A 20,717-nucleotide genomic window follows, 5' to 3' on the forward strand; every position below is an offset into this window, starting at 1 on the left:
TGCTGCTAAGTCTGGATTGCCCCTGATCCCAACACTGTGGACATCTCTATTAGCTAGGCATTTAAAGCAGCATGTGAGAATTGTCATTTACTGCTTCAGGGCTCCTTCTACAGTCTGGAGGTGTAATAGGCATGAATTTCTGGCCAAGCTGAGAGATACAGAACTGGCATCTGAAGTAAAAGAAGCATGTGGACTGAAGCGGTAGAGATTTTACACAAATGTGACTATAGTAAAGTAGACTAAAAGGCTTGTTTGTGGTTGTGTACATGCAATTCATTTCAAATGTCCTGTAGGGTGGAAGGTGAAGCTGAGTCCTACTGGTAACTTAAAGAGCTCTGGGTATGGATCTGATTTTAACTGTCTGTATCAGGAGGCGAGAATCTGATCCATTTTTTACTTTTGTAGGCAAGGATTTAAATCTACAGGGGGTGCAGCAAAAATATCAAAGGGCTCTAAGATTAAAGAGAAGTTGTAGTTTTATTTTTTGCAGTATATTTTTCTAATGATTTTAAGATCCCCAGAAAAACATTAGTCACCTTGCATGTTTAAGGTGGTAGTCATTTAAGGCACCTGCAGATGGATGCACGAGGATGATCAGGCTATAAATTCCTTGTGGGTTGTGAGACAGGATTCATTGATTGAGAAAGGTGGTACAGTGCAGTGAATGTCTTGTTGAATATGTAAATGGGTTGGAAAGCAGATGTTAATGATGGAATAAAAGGTGAGATAGCATATGGGTGTGCCATAGTGTGAAGGAAGTAAAATTTGCAGGTGTATCAAGGCATACAATTGTATGGGTCTATCAGCAGTGTCAAAAATCAACAGGAAATTCTCGTCATTCTTAAGCAGAAGTGAGGCCTCATGCGTGCCACTCTGCTCCAAATGTTCGTGGTATGCAGTTCCCTGCGGAGTGTTCTTTCAGAAGTTGGTTGTGAGCGACCTGTGTTGAGTTCTAAAAGCATAAGCTGTGAAATACGCCGGTGATCCCAGTCCATCAGTTTCATCTTTTAACCACAATTACAGCCTGGGATTTTTGCCACTGCACTTGACTTTAATTTAAAAGATGGAAATACAGCAATGTTATTTTTTTAACCAGAATGGAGTCACTGTAAGAAATCATTCATTGCATTATTGAACAGTTTTAATTTAGTAACTGTATTTCATTTTTCTGTGCTGCAAGAACAGAAAGAGTAAAGAATTCCACCACTGAAAGAATACAAACAATGCTTTCTATGTCTAAAGTTCAGACTTTGATAAAAGGTGCAACTAACCTTGCAAGTGCAAAAGAAAGGAGTAAGAAAGGCCCAAATGCTGTCGCATCTAGCTAGAGATTTTATTCTTTATGGATTAACTAAGGTAGTGTTGTGTGCCAAGCATGGAAGCTTTAGGTTTTAATCAATTCACCATTCAATATTTCAACTCAGTGCTTCATCAGGGATTATCTTGCTGTCCTTGGCTTTTCAATTTCCTTGTTTACATTCACTTTGTCTATTTGTATTTAGCCAATAGCATTACCAATCATTCCCAATCATATATACATAAACACACAATATGTACACCTACAGAAGCTTTTATGACCTCCCATTCTAAACCCATATATATATATATATATATATAGAGAGAGAGAGAGAGAGAGAGTTCCCCCACCCCCTTGCAGCTCTAACAGCAGGTTTGTAATCAGTTATTAAGTCAGCAGAGTGTTGGAGACCTTTATGCACTATGCTCCTCAGAACTCTGTGACCCCACTCTGTAATGTGGTCTGCCTTTTTATGGCAGTTTCTTTCTAAATGCTTTCACATTTCAATAAAACCACTAGGAGGGTGGAATATATAGGAGGGGAAATAAATTGCAAACTGATTTGTCGCAATGGTGGGATCCTATTACAGTACCACACTGGAATTTGGTGTGCTCTTTAGAACAACCCTTTCTTTCACTCATGTTTGTAAGGGCAAACTGCATGGCTAGGTGCACCTGTAGCAGAAATATCGCCATTCATATTATGACCACCCCTGCTTTGGAATGAACTCAGCCTATTATATCAGTTCTACTATCTGGTGTGCTGTGTCTGATCCAGTCATACCAGCGCAGCACACACTAACACACAACCACCATGTCGCCACAGTGCTGAGAATGATCCACCACCTGCTCTATGGTGGTCTTTTGGTGTCCTGACCATTGAAGATCAGGGTAAAAGGAGACAAACAGAGTATGCAAAGAAACAGATGGGCTATAGACTATAAAGTGGAGCTGTTGTAATGGGCCAAATTCATAATATGAAGGACAATTTTGGCACAAAAGACAAACCATCTCTCACTAAGAGCCAGAACAAGATGGTCCTCTTCAAATGACTCCTTTCATATGAGCTCCGAAACACTTCTAAAACTGATAGAGGTCCGCTAAATTACACGCTATGGCTCCAGTGGGGCCGGATTAAATTAACCGTGAAGATAACGGCAATCATGGAGTTTTCCTTCCAGAGAACATAATGCTCAGGAGTATTACACTTTAATAAGACTAAATTTGTCATCACTGTAACCCCCTGGTCTCACCTTGCACACTCCATGAGGAAGGGAGTATTGAGGGGTCAATTTTCAGGCTGTAATGGAATTTATATCAGTGATATCAAGACATCAGACATTTATGACTACAAAGAACAAAGTCACATCAAAGTTATTAGCAATGGATCATTGTGTGATACTTTTAACCAAAGTCAGTTTTCCTGAGCAGCATTTTTAAAAAGAAAGCAAAGTTTTTTGCTTGTTGATTGTCCAAACTGTGTGGGCATTTTACACAGTCACAGTGAAGGTGTAGCCGTAAAAACATGATTACCCTCAGCACCACAAATGTTTTCTTTTTGCTAAGATTTTATTTTCTTGCAGAGGTCAGACTTTGAATGTGGTAAGTGCACTAGGCAGTAGGAATCAGTGCAATCATGCAAACACGTTAACATTTGCTGAAGTATGTAACAATGGCTAGGTGACTATAATTAGCAACAAATCAATCAAGAAACATTAGCAAGTAATTGACTAGCCAACAAGTTTATTTATGTGTATACTCTGCCTAATAAGAGAGAAGGAGCAGCACTATCTCATAAAGTCCTTTTTTACTAGTGTGAAATTTTGGGACTGTTCTTAAATTTAGGCACTGTAGTCACATTCTGTGTTCAGACTGCAGAGCGTCTTCTACTTAAACCACATGTGCCACAAGCCCTTCACCTGTGACAAGGTCAGCAGTCCGGCAGAAATTATTTTTAAGGGCAGTGTAATGGACGGAAAGTTTAACTCGCACGTTGATGGTAGCAATGTAGATGGTACATGCAAAATATATTTTGCAGCAGTAATGCAGCAGTGAGCAGTTGTCAGCATGTTCTGTGTTTCCTTTAAAAACTAACACTTTCTCTTATATCTCCACTCTCAGAGGTGTAGCTATATTTTCTTTTCTTTTTCCAAACTAAATGGAAAACTATCGGCCAATTCTAACATTCCACAAGATGTTCGAAGCCCAGGTAGATACAAAGGATTAGGTTGTTTCAGGATTGTTTAATCTGTCCAAATGATCAGTGCTATCATACCAAACTGACCCATGTCCTCCAACCGGTTTTAAATTTGCCACCCCCTTTGTTAATCTTATGAATGTGATGTGTGAACAGGACTGTATCAGGGAGAACGACATTGTCAGATGAAGCTAACAGACTTCAGGCCATTTAAAGGATGGTTATATAGTACTCGCTTGTAGGGTTGGACGCTTTTTTATTTTTTTTTCTACCATCATATGGGGCAGGGAGCAGGACAGAAAGTGGAGGTATAGTGAAACAGCAACTTACGTGTGCTTGTAATTATTGGAAGCACTGAAAAATAAGTCAATAACTGCCAAGGACTGTTCTTTAAGTAAATTGACAATTTATTGACAAGATTAATCTAAACAACCAGACCACAAGTTAGAATGTTGTCACTGCTGCCTCCAACCTTGTACTTGGATATTATCAACCCTTAAAAAGAAAGCAAAGTTTTTTGCTTGTTGATTGTCCAAACTGTGTGGGCATTTTACACAGTCACAGTGAAGGTGTAGCCGTGACAACATGATTACCCTCAGCACCACAAATGTTTTCTTTTTGCTAAGATTTTATTTTCTTGCAGAGGTCAGACTTTGAATGTGGTAAGTGCACTAGGCAATATTGACAATTTATTGACAAGATTAATCTAAACAACCAGACCACAAGTTAGAATGTTGTCACTGCTGCCTCCAACCTTGTACTTGGATATTATCAACTGTGGTTGGACTGTGAACAGTTCAGTGCAGGATTTACTTACATTTGTACTGGAGGACTGCAACAACACAGTGCTAACAGTAAAGGTAAGCTGGCTGTAATCAAGGACACTTGTGGTTAGCACTGCAGCCTTCACTTGCATTTAGTTCTTTTACAATTAAAGCAATATATATTACAAATATATTACAAACATTTTACAATTAGCGACGTCCCGATCAAGTTTTTGAAGACCTTAATGTGCTCTTTGTGTTTATACAAATAATACAGCCACACAATTTAGGTAAGACATGCTGTTAATTAACACCAGTAAAATCACTGTATTTTTAATGAACAGTTTGTATAATGAGACATTATTCTAATTTATTTTGTTTGGTAGCATTTTTTTTAATACCATTATAAACTATACATTATAGTGAGCATAGTACCTTTTAATTCAGTCTGACTAACTTACCTGACCATTACCTTACCATGGTGACCATATGTTGTCTATGAGGAGACAGGCTTCCACCATCAAGGTGGAGCTGAAAGGGTAGGTGTTTCTAATAAATTTGCTGGTCAGTGTATCTTTGGCATTCCTCCTTGTGGTCCATTATGCAGTGTTCGGCATTGTTGCATAATCAAATAGTTCATATTGTACATTTTGTTAAATTATTATTTAGCTTTGACTAATAACCCAAAAGAGACAGCAAAGGTCTAATTAATAAAGCCATTGTTCAGTGCTTACCTTCATGATCTTAGTATGACTAATATTTTAGTTACTGCACAACTAACACTGAGCCCTATCAGTGTGCTTTTGATAGTGTTTTAAGTGCACATGCACATTATAAACCAAGCCAGTGGCATCTGTGATGGCATATCACACTATATCTCTAATGTGAGCAGATGCTCTCTCTCTCTCTCTTAGACAGTTAATAGTGCGTTCTAAAGTTAATTTCCCTCCATACGTCCTCCATCAATATGCAATTAAGTGCAGAGGAAACAAAAGCTCTCAGACCATCAAACACCCCCCCCCCATTACTACTCATTTTTAATCAAATAATTGCTGTGCTGTGTTGGTTGAAAAATAACACACAGTTTTAGATGTAAATGTGGCACATAAAAACAATCTGCACTTTTTTTACAATGTAGCTTTCTTTCCCCTAGTTCCTGTGAGCATTATCGATCACATTTCACGGATACTGCTTCTGCAGGGCTCTCTTTTAACCCCCATCCCCCGATTTCACACACCGTTTCTCATCCCTTCATCATTCCTGAAGCCGAAACGGGGCCAGTCCAGGCAGCAGGCAGCTGTATTTCACTCAGCTGGGTGTGAAAGGGAAATCTCAGGACGTCTTTCAAGTGATAATGCAATCGATGGAATATTCGGCGGCCACCCTTGACGGTGCATCAACTTGCAATCAGCAAGAGACAAAATAGCGAAAAAGAATGCAACAACTAATGAACTGACCGTGGCCACACACTGTTTTGCATTTATATCATTTTTGTAGATTTATTTTCTGTCTGTTGTTTTTCCCATAGGAGCTGAGCTTAAAGTTACAGCTTGGTGAAAAATTAAGTGTACACAATTTCAAACTTGTTCTAAATGTAGCCCATCAGCCAAGACATATTTACATGTGTTTCTTTAGTTAGACTGCAACAACGTTCCCCACTGATGCCACAGACGACAGTGTGTGAAGTCCAAAAGATCATAATTGATCTAGCTCTCCACCTAAGCCCCCCCCTCCCCCCCACGTATAAAAACGTTTAGATTAATACAGTGTGGAAACTATTTTAAGATTTATTTATATTCAAATATATATGTTTTTATATATTTGATCATTTTAATGTTACACAGGTTCCTAGTCCTTTTAGAATCTTCTATGGCTTTGTTCATCATTCTTGACATCTATAATTCCTATATTATTCTATTAATGATTGAAAATCTGTAAAACTGCAAAGGACTATATTAGCTTAGTAGCACTAAGGCCAATTTAAAGACACAAACCTCAGGCAAGTAACATTCTGCAACATTTTGGATAATTGGAAAATTGTCTGGGGTTGTTTTGGCTCTTGCTTTAAGTAAGTTAAATTGGTCTTGAATAGATACAGAGAACAGATGTGAGCTAGTTTTAGGGCATTGCATCACTCGCATGTGAAGTATCTGTTGCTGGGGAATTCAGCTTCTCCTGTTCCACCACTTCTCTCAGAGCTGTTGTGGGATGTGTTTCTGTTTTTTTTTTCTTTCCCTGTGCTGTGGCAGGCTGTAGGCTGTGGATATTATATGCACAAGCCTTCACACTTCATCTTTAACAAGCTCCGTCTAACACTCACCAGGGTGGCCAGCCCTTTTTTATGATTTAAAACAGCTGTGCGGGACCATATTAGAATGCAGAAAGTGGTAACAGCACTCCTGGGAGCGATGTGTTGTCTTGCTATGTTGGTGCTTTTTCTTTATGTATAGTGACCTTTCACTGGTACACTGTTGTCTCAACTGGGTCCCCTATGGTGTATATGAAAACATCTCTTCTTATCCTTATGATTATGATGCACTTCAGTTCCATTTTGGTTAATTACTCACTAAAAACACTAATTGTGTGGAAAGCATGGATTCTGATCTTTTAATCCATACCACATTTGTATCTATAAATGGAAGAGGAGTTGTTTTTTTAGGAGTTGCATTCAGTGAAAAGTCATAGTTGTGTGTGCAGTCACGTTCTAAGGAAACCAAAGCCATCCTTTACATTCATGCATGTGCAAAACCAGGGTCTATGTGACAGAACTGAGCTGCCGCCAACATGCCCTGAATTTCTCAGCTGCCCGAATTCTCCCCAGCTTGCGCCTCCTGCACATGAAACAGCATCAGAGATGCACTATTTCAACAAGTGTTTCACAGACCAAAGTGAGGCAGAGGAAAAAGCTAACATGTGAGGGCACTGGCTGATGAGTGAATGCTTGATCGACAGACTGATGCACAAACCGTATGAAGGGGGCATGTAAAAAAGCATTATTAATGGCCCCCATGCTGATATGTGTTGAATTGTGTGACAGTCTGCACTTCTCTCTCAGTCATTCTTTTCCCCTGTGTGCTCATGAATGCTATTTCTCTTTCTTTCAGCACCACCAAACAACATCTCAGTGGTAGCAGAGAACACGCCTGCACCTTTTAGCCGCTACCAGGCCCAGAACTTCACACTAGTCTGCACTGCCAAAGGAGGCAAACCTGCCCCATCGGTAAGTCTGTGTTAAGCATATCTTACCTGACATATTGTTGGCTGTCTGTTCTCATTAATGTACTTGGACAGAATGCATTTTCCTACAAAGCCATAACAGAGTGCTATCAGCATTTGGAACTGGAGGTTACTATGTGTTACCATGTTGTTTATCTATTTATGAAGAAGCTTTCTTTATAGTGAAAAAAAATGGGTATTAATCAGTCTTGAGTGGAGTGCATATTTGTTGTAAAAATTAGAATATCTGATAAAAAGTACAAGATATGTTTAAGTATAAATAAAGTAAATAACCTTTTAGCCTCAGCAGTAAAGGGTTAATTGACTTTGCCACACTTCCACACACATCACAAATAACATTTAATTCGAGCCTCGTTAAACCTTGCAGTCCCGTTTAGCCATATACAATAGCATGATGATGCTATTGTCTGTTAGAGCAAAGACCCTGCTGCTTAGCTCCTGTCCACTTAACGCCCGCAAGCCTCCTGTCCTTCAAACCTTACATTTTTTGTAACCTGCATGGTTTGGAATTGAAGCCATGAACTCTAAGAAATGCCACTGGAGTTGAGATTTTGCCGTGGTCGCTAAACTCCAGTAGGCCATTAATCACGCTCCATGGGTGCATAATAATGTATTCCGGATCTATCCTGCTCCCATCTCCAGCAATTAAGTGCCCAGCGCGAGAGGAGCACGAGGTGAAAATGATTTCCGCCACCCTGCCTGCAGGCTTGGCCGGCCGCTAGGCTAACTTGTGCGAGCCTTCGTCCTAGGAGTGCTGGGCTGGTGCCTGGGGAGATGCTGCCACGTTTCTGCACTCATTATTAGCCTCCCCGCCGATGCTCGCTCACTCAGACATGACGTTGCTCTGAGCTTCATCAGACTCTACTTTACCCTCGTCATCAAACTCCCAAGTAGACCGCCAAGACATAGGCAGGCAAGCGAAGCTGAGAGCAGGTTAGGTTCAAAAAGAAAAGGTTCTGTTGCTGTTCGTCATCTTTTTTCTTTGCACAAATATTTAAAGACAAAAGTTGATCTTGATTTGGGCGTGTTATTATAGTGATAACAATGTCAAGATATTTTCAGTGCTATTTTTGCAATGCTTTTTTCAACAGATCTTTCATTTAATGCATCATTAAATGTATTAATAGTTGCCCCGTATTTTATACTAGGTGAATTAGGTAAGAAAAACAGAGGAGTTTTGCTACGGAAGCTCCGACATAAAAGGCCCAAAATCTCCGTACTGGCACGCTGCGTTGAAGCCTGCATTTGAAACTAACCCAGCTAACACGTGGGGCCTAGATGGAACCCATGTGAGCTTAAGGTGGACTACAATGATTGGGCCCATTTGGGTCCCAGTACAAAAGTATATACAGACCCACTTGAGCCCATATCCACCTGGATTCCACCTAGCCCACGTTCCACCCATGTGAACCCCACATGAGCATGCTGATTGGGAGCTTTCTAAAATGGTTAAATGACATAAGGATGATAGTCATAATGGCAAGTATTAAGTATTTAAATGATTATTGTGCTTCATTTCTGAACATTTTATTACAGTATATTTCCAAACATTTGGAATTAGTGTTTCTTCCCAAGTAAATAAAGAGTTGGTCTCTTCCTTTGCTGTAATAGTTTTGTTTTAGTGAAGGCTTTGCGCTACAATATTGGAACAATAGTGTGAGACGGATCTGATGGCATTCAACCGCAAGAGCATCAGTCAGGTACTGAAACTGATGTTGAGCACAAATGCTTCTCCATCTTACCCCAAAGATACTGGAATAAGCTCAATGACTCCAGAGAATGCAGTTCCACTGCCTCACAGCCCAGTGCTCGGGGCTGTATACTCCTCTATTCAAAGCTTAGCTTTCGCCTTGGTGACATTAGTATAATGTGTGGCTGCTTCAGAGCATCCCATTCCATTATCAATGAAAAGCCAACAGCACTGTATTTATGACCAAGCTCAGTTAATTAGCACAGCATATGAACAATAAAATAGCCATGTAAAATCATTATGGGTATGCTAATAGCATGTCCATTTTATTTTTCGATTGACTAGGCTCACCTCTCACTCACCTCTTGCTTAATATTCATATTTTTGCCCCATTTTACCAAGTCAGTGTGAGGGTTCTCAGTAGCAAAAGTTTTGTTTTTACAGATGTAGTAAAAGAGCATTAGATTGTTATGCTTTCTCCTCTGCTCGTTGCATTAGCTGCCATCATCAACTAAACCATACTAACATGTCCAACTTAACAGAACGTAATGATGACACAACTGAAGAAATGGCTGCAGAATCAGTAGAGCTAATGCTGAATTGAATATATGGAGCAAAACAAAGTGAAACCATGAGAAACTCAAAAGTTTCAAAAAAGCATCAGCCTGTTCTCTCATATTGCCACAATGAGATTGTACTGAATCCAGTTGACATTGCAGAATTCATGACAACTGTACTTTATTTTATTTTAACAAAGCCGTTGCACCCATTGCAAACTTCTATGATTCTTTAATAGGAAATCACCTCTAAGATAAAGCTAATTTCTAAGATAGTACTGGTGCACATAGATATAGATAATTCAAGATTAAACACAGACAATAAAGCTTCTAAAATACATATCATATGATTTATTTGAAGCCTTTAATGAATTTTAACATTTACGCTCTATGTTGACTGTAAATAGTAATTGCAAAGAGCTTTGGCGTAGACTTGCCAGGGCTGTTTTGCCACTGCTGTTTTCCATTTCTGACAGCTAGCATTCTGGTTAGACTATAGCTCATATTGACAATCTCTATACATATGTCTAAACGACTTCTAGAAGGCTCAAATACTTTTTCCTTACAAAATGTGTGCCCACTCATTTGGTTGATTCCACAGTTTCTTCCTATATACAGTTTGTTGGTAGCTACCCACCCAGCAAAAAAACTTGGTTGAAAAGATAACTTTGCATGACATCTTAACAACACTGAAATTTGGTTGAAAAGTGAAAAATAAAAAGCTGTCTTTTAGATCAGTGGAAATACTCTTAGAAAAAGACATTCATCTACATCTAAATTTGGTTGCAAAATGAAAGTTGAAAAGACATTGTTTCAGGTTGCTTCTTGCACTTACTGATATTTACATCAAATTATTGTCATTGCTATTTTAGGGCTATATGTGGTCCAAAAAAGAAATCCATTTTGGACTAAATAAAATTCCATTAAGGAACCACCGGATTTAGCCTATATGGGGTCTGGTGTGGGTGGGTAATATTGGTCCACTCCTGAAGTCCTAGCTGACGTAAGAGCTGGCCTGGTGGTCACATTAAAGTCTTTAACATAGACAATGCTAATTTGCATTGGCTAGCTAATGTCGGCTAACTTTACTAGCATAGTCACATTGTAACTTATTTTACTTACCTGGAAAACATTGAGTTTGTGAAATTAGAGTGAGATAGTTAACTGCTATTAAATTCCATTATTTCATTACATCTGTAAGTGAACATTGTAAGTAAAAAAAGAGCCTGAGCATGATGTTTATTGGTGCTCTCACTGTCATACATTCTATACAGTATCACCATGCCTTATACTGGCTGCTACATGTACATTTATAGTTTTTAGTAGATGCCTTTATCCAAAGTGTTTGGTTTTCCCCTCAAAAATATTCCTGGTAAATATATACCCCTGAGTTATTGTAAGTTCTGCCAGGGACAAGTCAGTGGTGATACACAATACACAATATTTGAGGCCTAGAGAGGCTTTGTGGGCCAACACCAAGGAAGCTACACAAAGCCAGTAAGGAGTATGTAGCACTAGAGTGACATGGTGGAACCTCAGAAGATTGAAGACTTGTCATGTTGTTGCACTCAGAATCAGTCACAGAATGCTCCATGCTGGAAAAACGTGACATACAGATATTTCACTTCTTGATGTTGCAGTCAGTACAGACAGAAAACCTTATGTGAAATGCAGAAACCTTGTTCACTGTAATAACATGCATAAAGCTACAGCTATAGACCTGATGTACATATGCTGATTTTATTTGGCTGGGTGTCAGATCACTATTACTGTCAGAAATCATCTACACTGTCTACATGTCCCTCAACATTCTTAAAGTATGACGCTTTTCATATTTGGAGGATTTATAAAAGTGCAGTAGAGGGTTTCATCCTGTTTCATCCTATGCATTATTCAGTGTTCTTATACATTGAAAAAGTTATTTCTAAACTAACTCTACCTGCTGTCAATTTAAAATGCCTGTCTTCAAACCTGAAGTCTATTGTTTTGAGGTTAAGCGTTGTGGTTATAAAGCCTCAGCAAAGGAATTAATTGTGCTTTGCAAGGGCTCATGCAAAACAGGGTCTCTTTTTCTTGCTTCTTTTTTTCTCTTGCTAAAGCAATATAACAAGATGGGGGAAAACGAGTCCAGTCCAAATTATATTACATCTAATTTGGAACTCTGCCTGCAAGCCTCGTCTGCGAGTCTCTAATACGGCCTTACAAGCTCTACAAAACACTGCTCTGAAATTAATGCATTTTTGGAAATAGTTTGTTGACTCGGAACTTATAACAACCCCGTGGAGGGTTTTTTTGACGAATGCAGCCAAAGTCGTCTAGTACTCTACTGTATGACTAAATCAAGACCTAGTAAACAGATTTGGAGAATGTTCAGAGATGGATCACCCACTGCGGCAGTCTCCAGAGTCTCCGGCCCGCACTGTTTCTTTTATCTTCAGACTGATCTGCAGCTCTGGTCCCCAAGTCAGCAGCCAGGGAGAATTGAAGTGGTAACATTAAAGTAACTTTTTTCCACCATGTGCAATGCCTTCGGTACGTTTAAAAATAGTCTTTTGGTATTTAGGCAAGATAACCACAGAAACAGCTTATATATTGTGATCTGATTGCAGTAAAGTGTGGCAAAGTCTATACACTCACAAAAAAAAGCTATTTTATTTAGACACTTAAAAAGAATATGTCTCAGGTATGCCATTGTTCCAAGGGCAAGGTATCAGCCTGAATTTCATATCCCAGTAACTTCAAATGCTTTGCCCCGTTTACTTTTTTTTTGAAGTATCTCATTTAGGCTTTGTCAGAGTCATTGCCTTACAGCTTATTTCCTAAATGATCTGCTGCATTTTTTTTGCTCACTTTTTTTCTTAGTCTTTCTGTTTGAGAGTCTTTCAATAGCAGCTCAAAGAAAATCAATGCCATGGCTTTATAATTTCACCACCTTCTTGAAATCAATTTGTGACAGCCATTGTGCGTAGCTTGGGGCTCAGAGTAGTACATCATATACACATAGTGCAGTGCACCCAATTTATAATACAGGATTGCTCTCTCTGCCCCTTTATGTTAAGTTGTGTTATCTGACAGAAAGCAAATCCATTCTTCTTTTTCTTTTCTTTTCATCTTTCTTTGCATTTCAAACAACATGAATGTCAGGCTGTGTAAAATAACTGATTTTGACTGCTATACCATTGTTTTCATTACTGCACACTGCAACAGTGTACAATAACTTTAATAATGTGCGTTAACTCTTAATTCTCTAAAGTTACTCAAACCTCATTCTCAGAACTGTTTGATGATTTTCAATACCGTACAATATTACAACCAGAAAATATAAGAAAATTCTTAATCCTGCAAAATCCATCTTGAAATGGAGTAATCTAGCACTATGACCCGGAGGTCGCAAGTTTGAATCTCAAGCCATGCTGCTTTGCTATTTTCAGGTGGGCAGATGGCACGCTCTCTGTCCTTATCACTCTTGAAGTGATGTCGACTGCTTGGCTTATAAGTAAAGCATGAACATGCAGTATGCTGTACAACTTCTAAATGCTCTATAGTGGCTCTCAATACTGTGTTTAGTACTGTGTAGGCCCTTCCAAAACCGCGTAATCACTCTCAAAATTATAGAGTTATGAAAACTGGCTTCTGAGGATTTTTCTTCACCATGATACTTTAGAATTCACTGCAACACAAACATAGCCTTTGTGCAATGAAGCAGCATCCAGCCATGTACTCCAAGCACTGAGAAGAACCTGTACGCTGACCCTGCAGGCTTTAGTTCTTTCTCCCCTGAAACTACTTGTGAAAAGCCAGCGGTCGAGCTTATGTCGGGCCATTGAAGCCGTCCACAGAACAATCTGGCACTGATTAAGAGGAAGTCGGATAATGAAGGCTAATAACGGCTGTGATTAAGTAAGCGTGGGCCCTCCAAGTTCTCACTCCTGTGCCGTCGCCATAGAAATGGCGGCACCATCCCTATTCAATGATGAATTGTGACAATGTTAGGTTGGGGGGTGGGAGGAAGGGGTGGTGTGGCAGTGGGGTTATCTGTCCAGAGAAGCAGAGGCTATTGTCAAGCAGCTAAATGAGCTAGCTGCTTGAAAAATTGGGCAGCTGGCAACACTCAACATGCAGGTGCTTTCATTAGCGGCCATTCACAGACGAAGCATGCTGCTTTCCGTTTGCCATTGTGCTGGAGCACGCATTGCGGAATTACATTTCTGTTTGTTCGTGGCCCTACATCTCTTTGTATGCAGCCTTTCATTGTGATAGTGGGGGCATGAGGACACAGATACAATTGAAGGCCTCAGCAAAGGCCTAATGGAGAGTCTCTTTAATACAGTCAGGAGGTGTTTCTCAGCCAAACAGGGACATACTTCCAAAATTCCCCCAGGGGCACCACACTACCACTCAAAAAAGTGGCCATCTAGTTTTTGGCCATATGATGAAGAGATAGTTAGATAGAGTTAGATCCAAGTCCAACAGAGCAACAGAGCATGATGTAACAGAATTTGCTGATAGTGTTCTCCTCCAAGATCATTGAACTGTCCTGTGGCATGGTTTTAGAGGCCAAAGATGTGGACGATGCCTCAAGGGACTCGCATCACTTAGGATAGTATGGGACACACTAAAACTAGGGTGTCCATCCATCTATCCTCTTGTTTTTCTCATCCACTTCTTCCTGGTAAGGGATGCGGAATCACTGAGTGCAAGGAAAATAATTGTATCTCTTTTTTAATTGTAATAATTTTTGGTTAGACTTATGGTTCTAATAAAATCATTGGCTTAGCACAGATCACTTCATGCTGGGGAGGATTACAATTCCATGTATAAATATGTTCCCTTAAAAGTCTATTGACATGCTACTGCTATTATTGTATATTGCTGTGGACTTAACCCTGGTTCTGGCATCACTCTGTTCTCTTGCTCTAATAATTTTCATCTCAGGGTGAATTTTTTCTTTGTTATGCTGATTTTGTTTTTTAAATCACGTGTGTTACAGCAGTACAAAAAGAGCAAGGGCATCTAGAAGCAGTCTGTAAAACCACTGTTTTAGGGATCCAAAAGTGGTTTGTCTGTGGCATCACTTCAGAGAACCCTTATTAGCAGCTTTATTTTGGCAAGTGTAGAGTGACAATCAAAAGTTGAATGCCTGTCATGTGTTTAGCATAATCTTAAAAGCACTGTGATTTAAAGCAGTGGTCACCAAACTCGCTTCTGGAGATCTTACCCCACTAAGGAGTTACAACACCTACTGAACACAGCTGATCCTGATATTTAGCCCACTGGCTGAGCTGGATCAACATTATTGTACTTGACTTGAAGCTTTGTAGTTAGATGGAGCTCCAGGTGGAAGGTTAATGGCCACTGACCTATAGGGTTATGATTAAATGCTGTATTGAAAAGTAAATGCTTATGTTTGAATTTATTTATATACTCATACATTTATATAACATGAAACACTATAAAAAAATAAAATGCATCCAAGATGACTCCTTCTGATGCTGCTTGATAGGGGAGGTATGCATGAGTGCTGCCACTGTTCCTGTATTCTGAATTATTAAAACATGATTGAAACATTTGAAAGGAATGTGCCACTTACTGCTCCTGTATCCTGAATTATTAGTGCACAATGCTCTTAAATGTTCTTGAGAGGACAACATCTAAGCTTCTTCAGGTTTTACTTCTAGAACAAATTTAAAACACATCATTCAGACATTCAGAGATTTCTGAGGGCAGACTCAGGTGGAGTTAGAGGTAAAGTTTCCAAAAAGGTCGATCATAAGGAGTTGGGTTGGTGATCACTGCCCTAAAGTTATATTAAAACAGTGGTGCCCAATCCTGCTCCTGTAGACCATAGTGAAGAGGTCAGATCAAGCACACCTGAACGCCTTTATTACTTGACGTTCACTACTGTTCTAAACTTTGGAAAAACCTTATTGTGTGTAGGCAAACATTTGACTGGCACTGTATGTCTTTGCATTTATTCAAGTCTCTCAATGTCAGGTTGATGTGTAGACCCTTCTGCCTGGTTGTAATCACTCTCTTAACTAAGACATCAGCCTTAGGCAGGTCGCCGCTGCGTGAGCAGTTCATTACCGCTATAGAGTGACTGTCAGGAGAGTGTGACAGCTCAACCTCTACAATAATAGCTGAGATTTAAGAAGACTCATTGCACTTGTCGCACCAAGCTTGGGTGCAACAGGAAAGGCAATTCGGCAGCAATTTGCAAAAAACACAGAAAATCCATCATTGGTGTTATCTGAAAAGAATCATAGCAGTGAGTGCAATAGTGGATAGCAGGCAATCAATGTAGCACATTAATGTGAAGTTAATATAAAGCTGTGTTGTCGTTTATACAATTGATTATATTCAGTGAAAAAGAGAACAATGAGCATGTTCCTTGACAACTGCAGTAGTAAGCATTTACCAGTAATGAGCATGTTCTGCATTTTAGAAATTATTAATCTAATTCAGTGGTACATTAGGCTTTGTACATGAACTACTTTTACAATTCCATACACTGTTTGTTTGTTTGTTTTCTTATTTTGTTAAGCAGATCCTTCCTAATGCAACCTTTTATCTACTCAAAGGTGCTGCATTTTTTTCTGTGCCGTGTGAAAACACACTGAGGCTTGTGAAAAAAATACAGTTCTACATACTTCACCCATGTGAAGGTATTATTTATTTCATGCTCCACATGTGTATCCGAAAACGCCATTATTCAAGGGGTGTGTTCCCGCTCACACTCAAACACACACACACACACACAAAAAGCCTTCGCTACCTCAGTGTTGGCTTGATTTCTTGCAAGGGGAACGAGGCATAAGAAATGGAGGGAGTGGGGGTGAGCTCAGAATAGACAGCACTGGGAAAACATCAACACTTTTGTGCTGCAACCTTGAAAGCAATATATATTTATATGTTTGAGTCTGTAACTGTTGGTTCCTGTATGCGTCTGGGGCGTCTAAAACGAAAGAGGGAGGGAAGCTGCTTGTGTGATAGTAATCTGTGTGATTTGCATCACTATGAATAGGCGTTCTGTGAATTGTTTGCAGCACCAACATGGTCATGGCCGTGTTCAGACCCTGCGAGATTGAGAGAGAAGGATCTACAGCTCCACACGCTGGCGAACAATGTTCAGTGCAACCTGAAAAAAATCCAGCCAACCCAGAGAGCTGCACAACTGTGTGGCAAAAAAAATGAACTAAAACATTTTTTTTTTTTTTTTTTTTTTATTGTTTTATTTATATATTTATTTATTGCTACTGCTGTTCTTGCTGCTGCCTCTCGGAGACAAGTGCCCAGGCTTAACGTCAATTTGAAAGGATCTGCCGTATTCACAACTCGTTTCGGTCCATATGCCGTAAGTGGCTGGTGTTACATTTCCGCGGCGATGCCCGCTGTGCCCAGCGCCTGACTGTGATGGCTGTCATTGCTGGAGCTGGGCTAGAGTTGGTTTAGCATTTAGCTCAGCGAGTGGCTGAGTGGTGGTGGTGGGGGGGGGGGGTGATAATGGTGCAGCGATAGTTAAATTGACTCACACTGTGCTGTGCAACTCCTCAGTCCATATGCTACCAAATTTCACAAACAGTGCTACATAGATGGAGCCTTTACGTTTATAAGAGCAGAGCACATCTCTGTAGGACTTCCAAGATTATTTGATCAAATTAATTATTTGATCTAAGTAATTAGGCCTAGTGTAAATTTTGCATGACAATGTAATTGCAAATTATTCTGGTAACTTTTATTGCAATCAGAAATGGAGCCTGAAGCACACAGTCATGGACATGCTCTTGAAGAATACTGTTTGTGTCTTTTTAAAAACTTCATAGACTTTCCAGTCAGATATTCTGGATTTTTCCAAAAGCTCAAAATGCTTTGCAACTGTTCAGTTGAGCTGTGATTACTGGATTGCTTATGAAAAGAACTGGGGACTAATTGGGTACTAATATAATACTGGGTTTCCTGATAGATCCACAGAGCAGAATTTTCAACTGCAGAGTGAACATCACAGTGAATACTCTTTCTACCATTTAAGATCCATTTGGAAACCGGGCCCTAATCAATAGACAGCCCCATGCCAATGTTCAGCTGAATCTGTCTGCAATTACAAAGCTTTTTTTACAAAGCTTTTTTTATAAGCAGTGTACTGCTTTTTCTTTATGTATACTTATATTCAGCATGATTTACGGCCTTTGTCTGCACAGAACAAACTTTCTGTGCAAAGAAACGAACTTTCACTCTCTCTTTGCGGACTTCTCCCATATCTCTCCTCCTACATATATATATGTGTGTGTGTGTGTGTGTGTGTGTGTGTGTAAGTGTAAATATTCTGTTTACTTAAAAGCACATTTCTACTTATTTTCAAAATTTGACATATTGGAAAAACTAAAACCGAACCTATCCTTCAAACCGTATACTGAAACCCATAAAACACACCCATCAAAGCAGCTGTCAAAAGATCTAAAAAACTAAAGTAATCAATGCCCACAAGTCAGCAGAAGGCTGTTTTCAGCTTGCATGTTACACAGTGTATACTGTTATTAAGAAATTGCTGTTTAAGGGACCCGTAGAGGTCAAGATGACATCTTGAAGTCTAAGCAAATTCTGAGAGAACTACTTGACAGGTAAATCTAAACCAATATATAACTGCCAATAACCTGCCCGAACATCTAGCTGATTCAAGAGGGTAGTGCATCTACACAAGGGGAACATCTACACAAGTGGGGATGAGTTTTGGCATGACAACTGGGATGAGTTTTGGTAACAAGTGCTGATCAAGTAAAAATAGAACTCCATGGCCACAGTTAGCAAATGTACACTTGGGGAAAAAACTGCAAAAATGTAGAAACTACATTTCATGAAAAAAAAGCCTTCTGCAGCTGTTTTAGGATGGGATGTATGCTGAGCGGCGACGCCGCATTGGCATTGAATAAGAATCAGATATAGATTGCATTATATATTCTGCAACATTTGCAACTGATTATTGTTTATTTATTGAGTTACTGTCAGTCATTGTGTAATCAAGAAATTGGTTAATCGTGACAGCCCTACAGCAGTCATGTTTTCTACTAAACATTATGCTCTAACAAGTTCTCTGATGGAGTTCAGTTGATTTGCATCAGATAGTTTGCACCAGATAGTTTGACAACAATGTTTTGTTAGAGAAGGTAAGTGTGACATCATATGGTCATATGGTTCCTACTCCTTCATGATTGTAACCACTTGTTCTCACTCTCGTCTAAAGGATTCCTTTTACAGTTGAGTCTCTCTAGGGGAACTGAAGCTCCATTTTGCTCATTCTTGTAGTAGTTTGCTGCTCGTTTATTTATTCACTGGTCTCTTGTATTATCTTCCAGATGTGTTAAGGGTATTGCTTTACCTTTTAACCTAAGCTATTTCTTGAGAATTTGCTTAATTTATAATCTGTATATGAACAAAAAGTCTACAATCACTGATTCTCTCATGGCAACATACATCTAGCAACTGGGTTGCAACATGCACTGATGAGGCTGCAACAAAGAATCAAACAATAAAACCTGCATAGTTGGTTAAAGCAATGAAAAGATACTGTGTAATGCTAACAGTCGTAATATTGAATCAAAAACCCTGTATATGTATACCTTTATGCATCTACAGCATATATATATAATTACTCATACACACACATGCTCATAGATATTGACACAGTCTGAAGGCCAGTCTTTTATATCACCCCTGTTTACTGCCATTACACTTATTTACCCACTCAAGTGGAGGGGCCCAGGAGGTGCATGGAAATCAAAGCATGCCCCAACAACCCACATGCTCTACGCATTCACCAAAAAAATAGAAAGACAGAGAGGACAGAAAGAGGCAAGGTGCAGGGAAATGTGGGGTGTTGTGTAATGACCCTTTGATCTTTTGCAAATTGAATTCGAAATGTCCATAGGTCCCTAAATGAACAGGCGGATTAGAGAGACAGAATTTCTTTTTTCCCCTCCTTTTTTTTAGGTGAGAGGCAGTAATTATACAGAAGGACGAGTAAAAATGGTACTAAAAAAAGCAGTGTTTCTATATTCTAATTTTGCTACATATATCTGGAGGTTGTTTGTAGAAGTGGTGTCTTAATTTCCTGTCAAATGATTTGCCACTCAGGATGCTTAATACCGAAACAGAACAGAGTAGAAAAAGCCTGTGTAATATTAATGTGCTCTGTCTGAGCAGTAGTACAATACAAAAAGCATGGCACATGTCTCAGCCATGGCTTAATGACAGCACGGCATGGATCAAGCTTAGCTGTGGCCCAGATTTCTGCATTTAGATATTCCATTTAGAGTAGCTGTAATTTCAATAGATTGCTGCAGCTACTATTATTAAGACTTTTTTTCATGTTTTCTTCCAAGATGGTTTACATTCACGTCCGTAAGTAACCCATTTCTATAACTAGTGTTAACACACCTGTGCTCTGTGCACTTTAAGCACATTTAACAAGTTAGTTGCAGATATGAACACTGAATGATGAGCACAGTAATATATGCATTTTTTTCCAATTTACTTAATTAAAGTAAACTATTTAATTAAAAATATTATTTTGCATTCCTGATGAACCAGCTTAGTGGTTACAGTAATAATCAGGGAATCGGTAGGTCATTATTAAGCAGTGTTCTGAAATCTAAACATTTTCCACAAGAGCTATTGGCACTTACTTACCGACAAAACCGACATTTAGGTCCAACTAAGTTACTACACTAATAGTAAGTGGAATAAATATGTAGAGAAGTGCTCTGCATGTAAATGGAAGAGTGAGCAGGGAGTGTATGCTGAGGTAGACCAGTCTAGTTTATGTTGTAAACTGCATCTCATATGTAAACATAGTATACAGCAACAGGAAGAGTAAATCAGCTGGTGTTTAGGTAGTGAGAACAGTACATAGCCTTTGTCCAGAGAGGAGTTCAGTTGAAGTGCATCAATTCCCTGAGTTAGTGGAGCTCAGTGTGGATATG

General features: G+C 39.3%; 1 protein-coding gene across 2 annotated transcripts in view; it reads left to right on the forward strand.

Annotated features, from left to right (window-relative positions):
- The window catches only part of igsf21a (immunoglobin superfamily, member 21a), a 301,702-nt gene that overhangs the window by 249,198 nt on the left and 31,787 nt on the right, over nucleotides 1–20,717 (forward strand). For both annotated transcript variants that reach the window (XM_072665988.1, XM_072665989.1), the window contains exon 5: nucleotides 7,362–7,477. In XM_072665988.1, the coding sequence (XP_072522089.1) occupies nucleotides 7,362–7,477 (116 nt within the window). The remainder of the gene's footprint in view (nucleotides 1–7,361; nucleotides 7,478–20,717) is intronic.

This window comes from Salminus brasiliensis, chromosome 21, assembly GCF_030463535.1.
Source record: "Salminus brasiliensis chromosome 21, fSalBra1.hap2, whole genome shotgun sequence".
Taxonomy (NCBI): domain Eukaryota; kingdom Metazoa; phylum Chordata; class Actinopteri; order Characiformes; family Bryconidae; genus Salminus; species Salminus brasiliensis.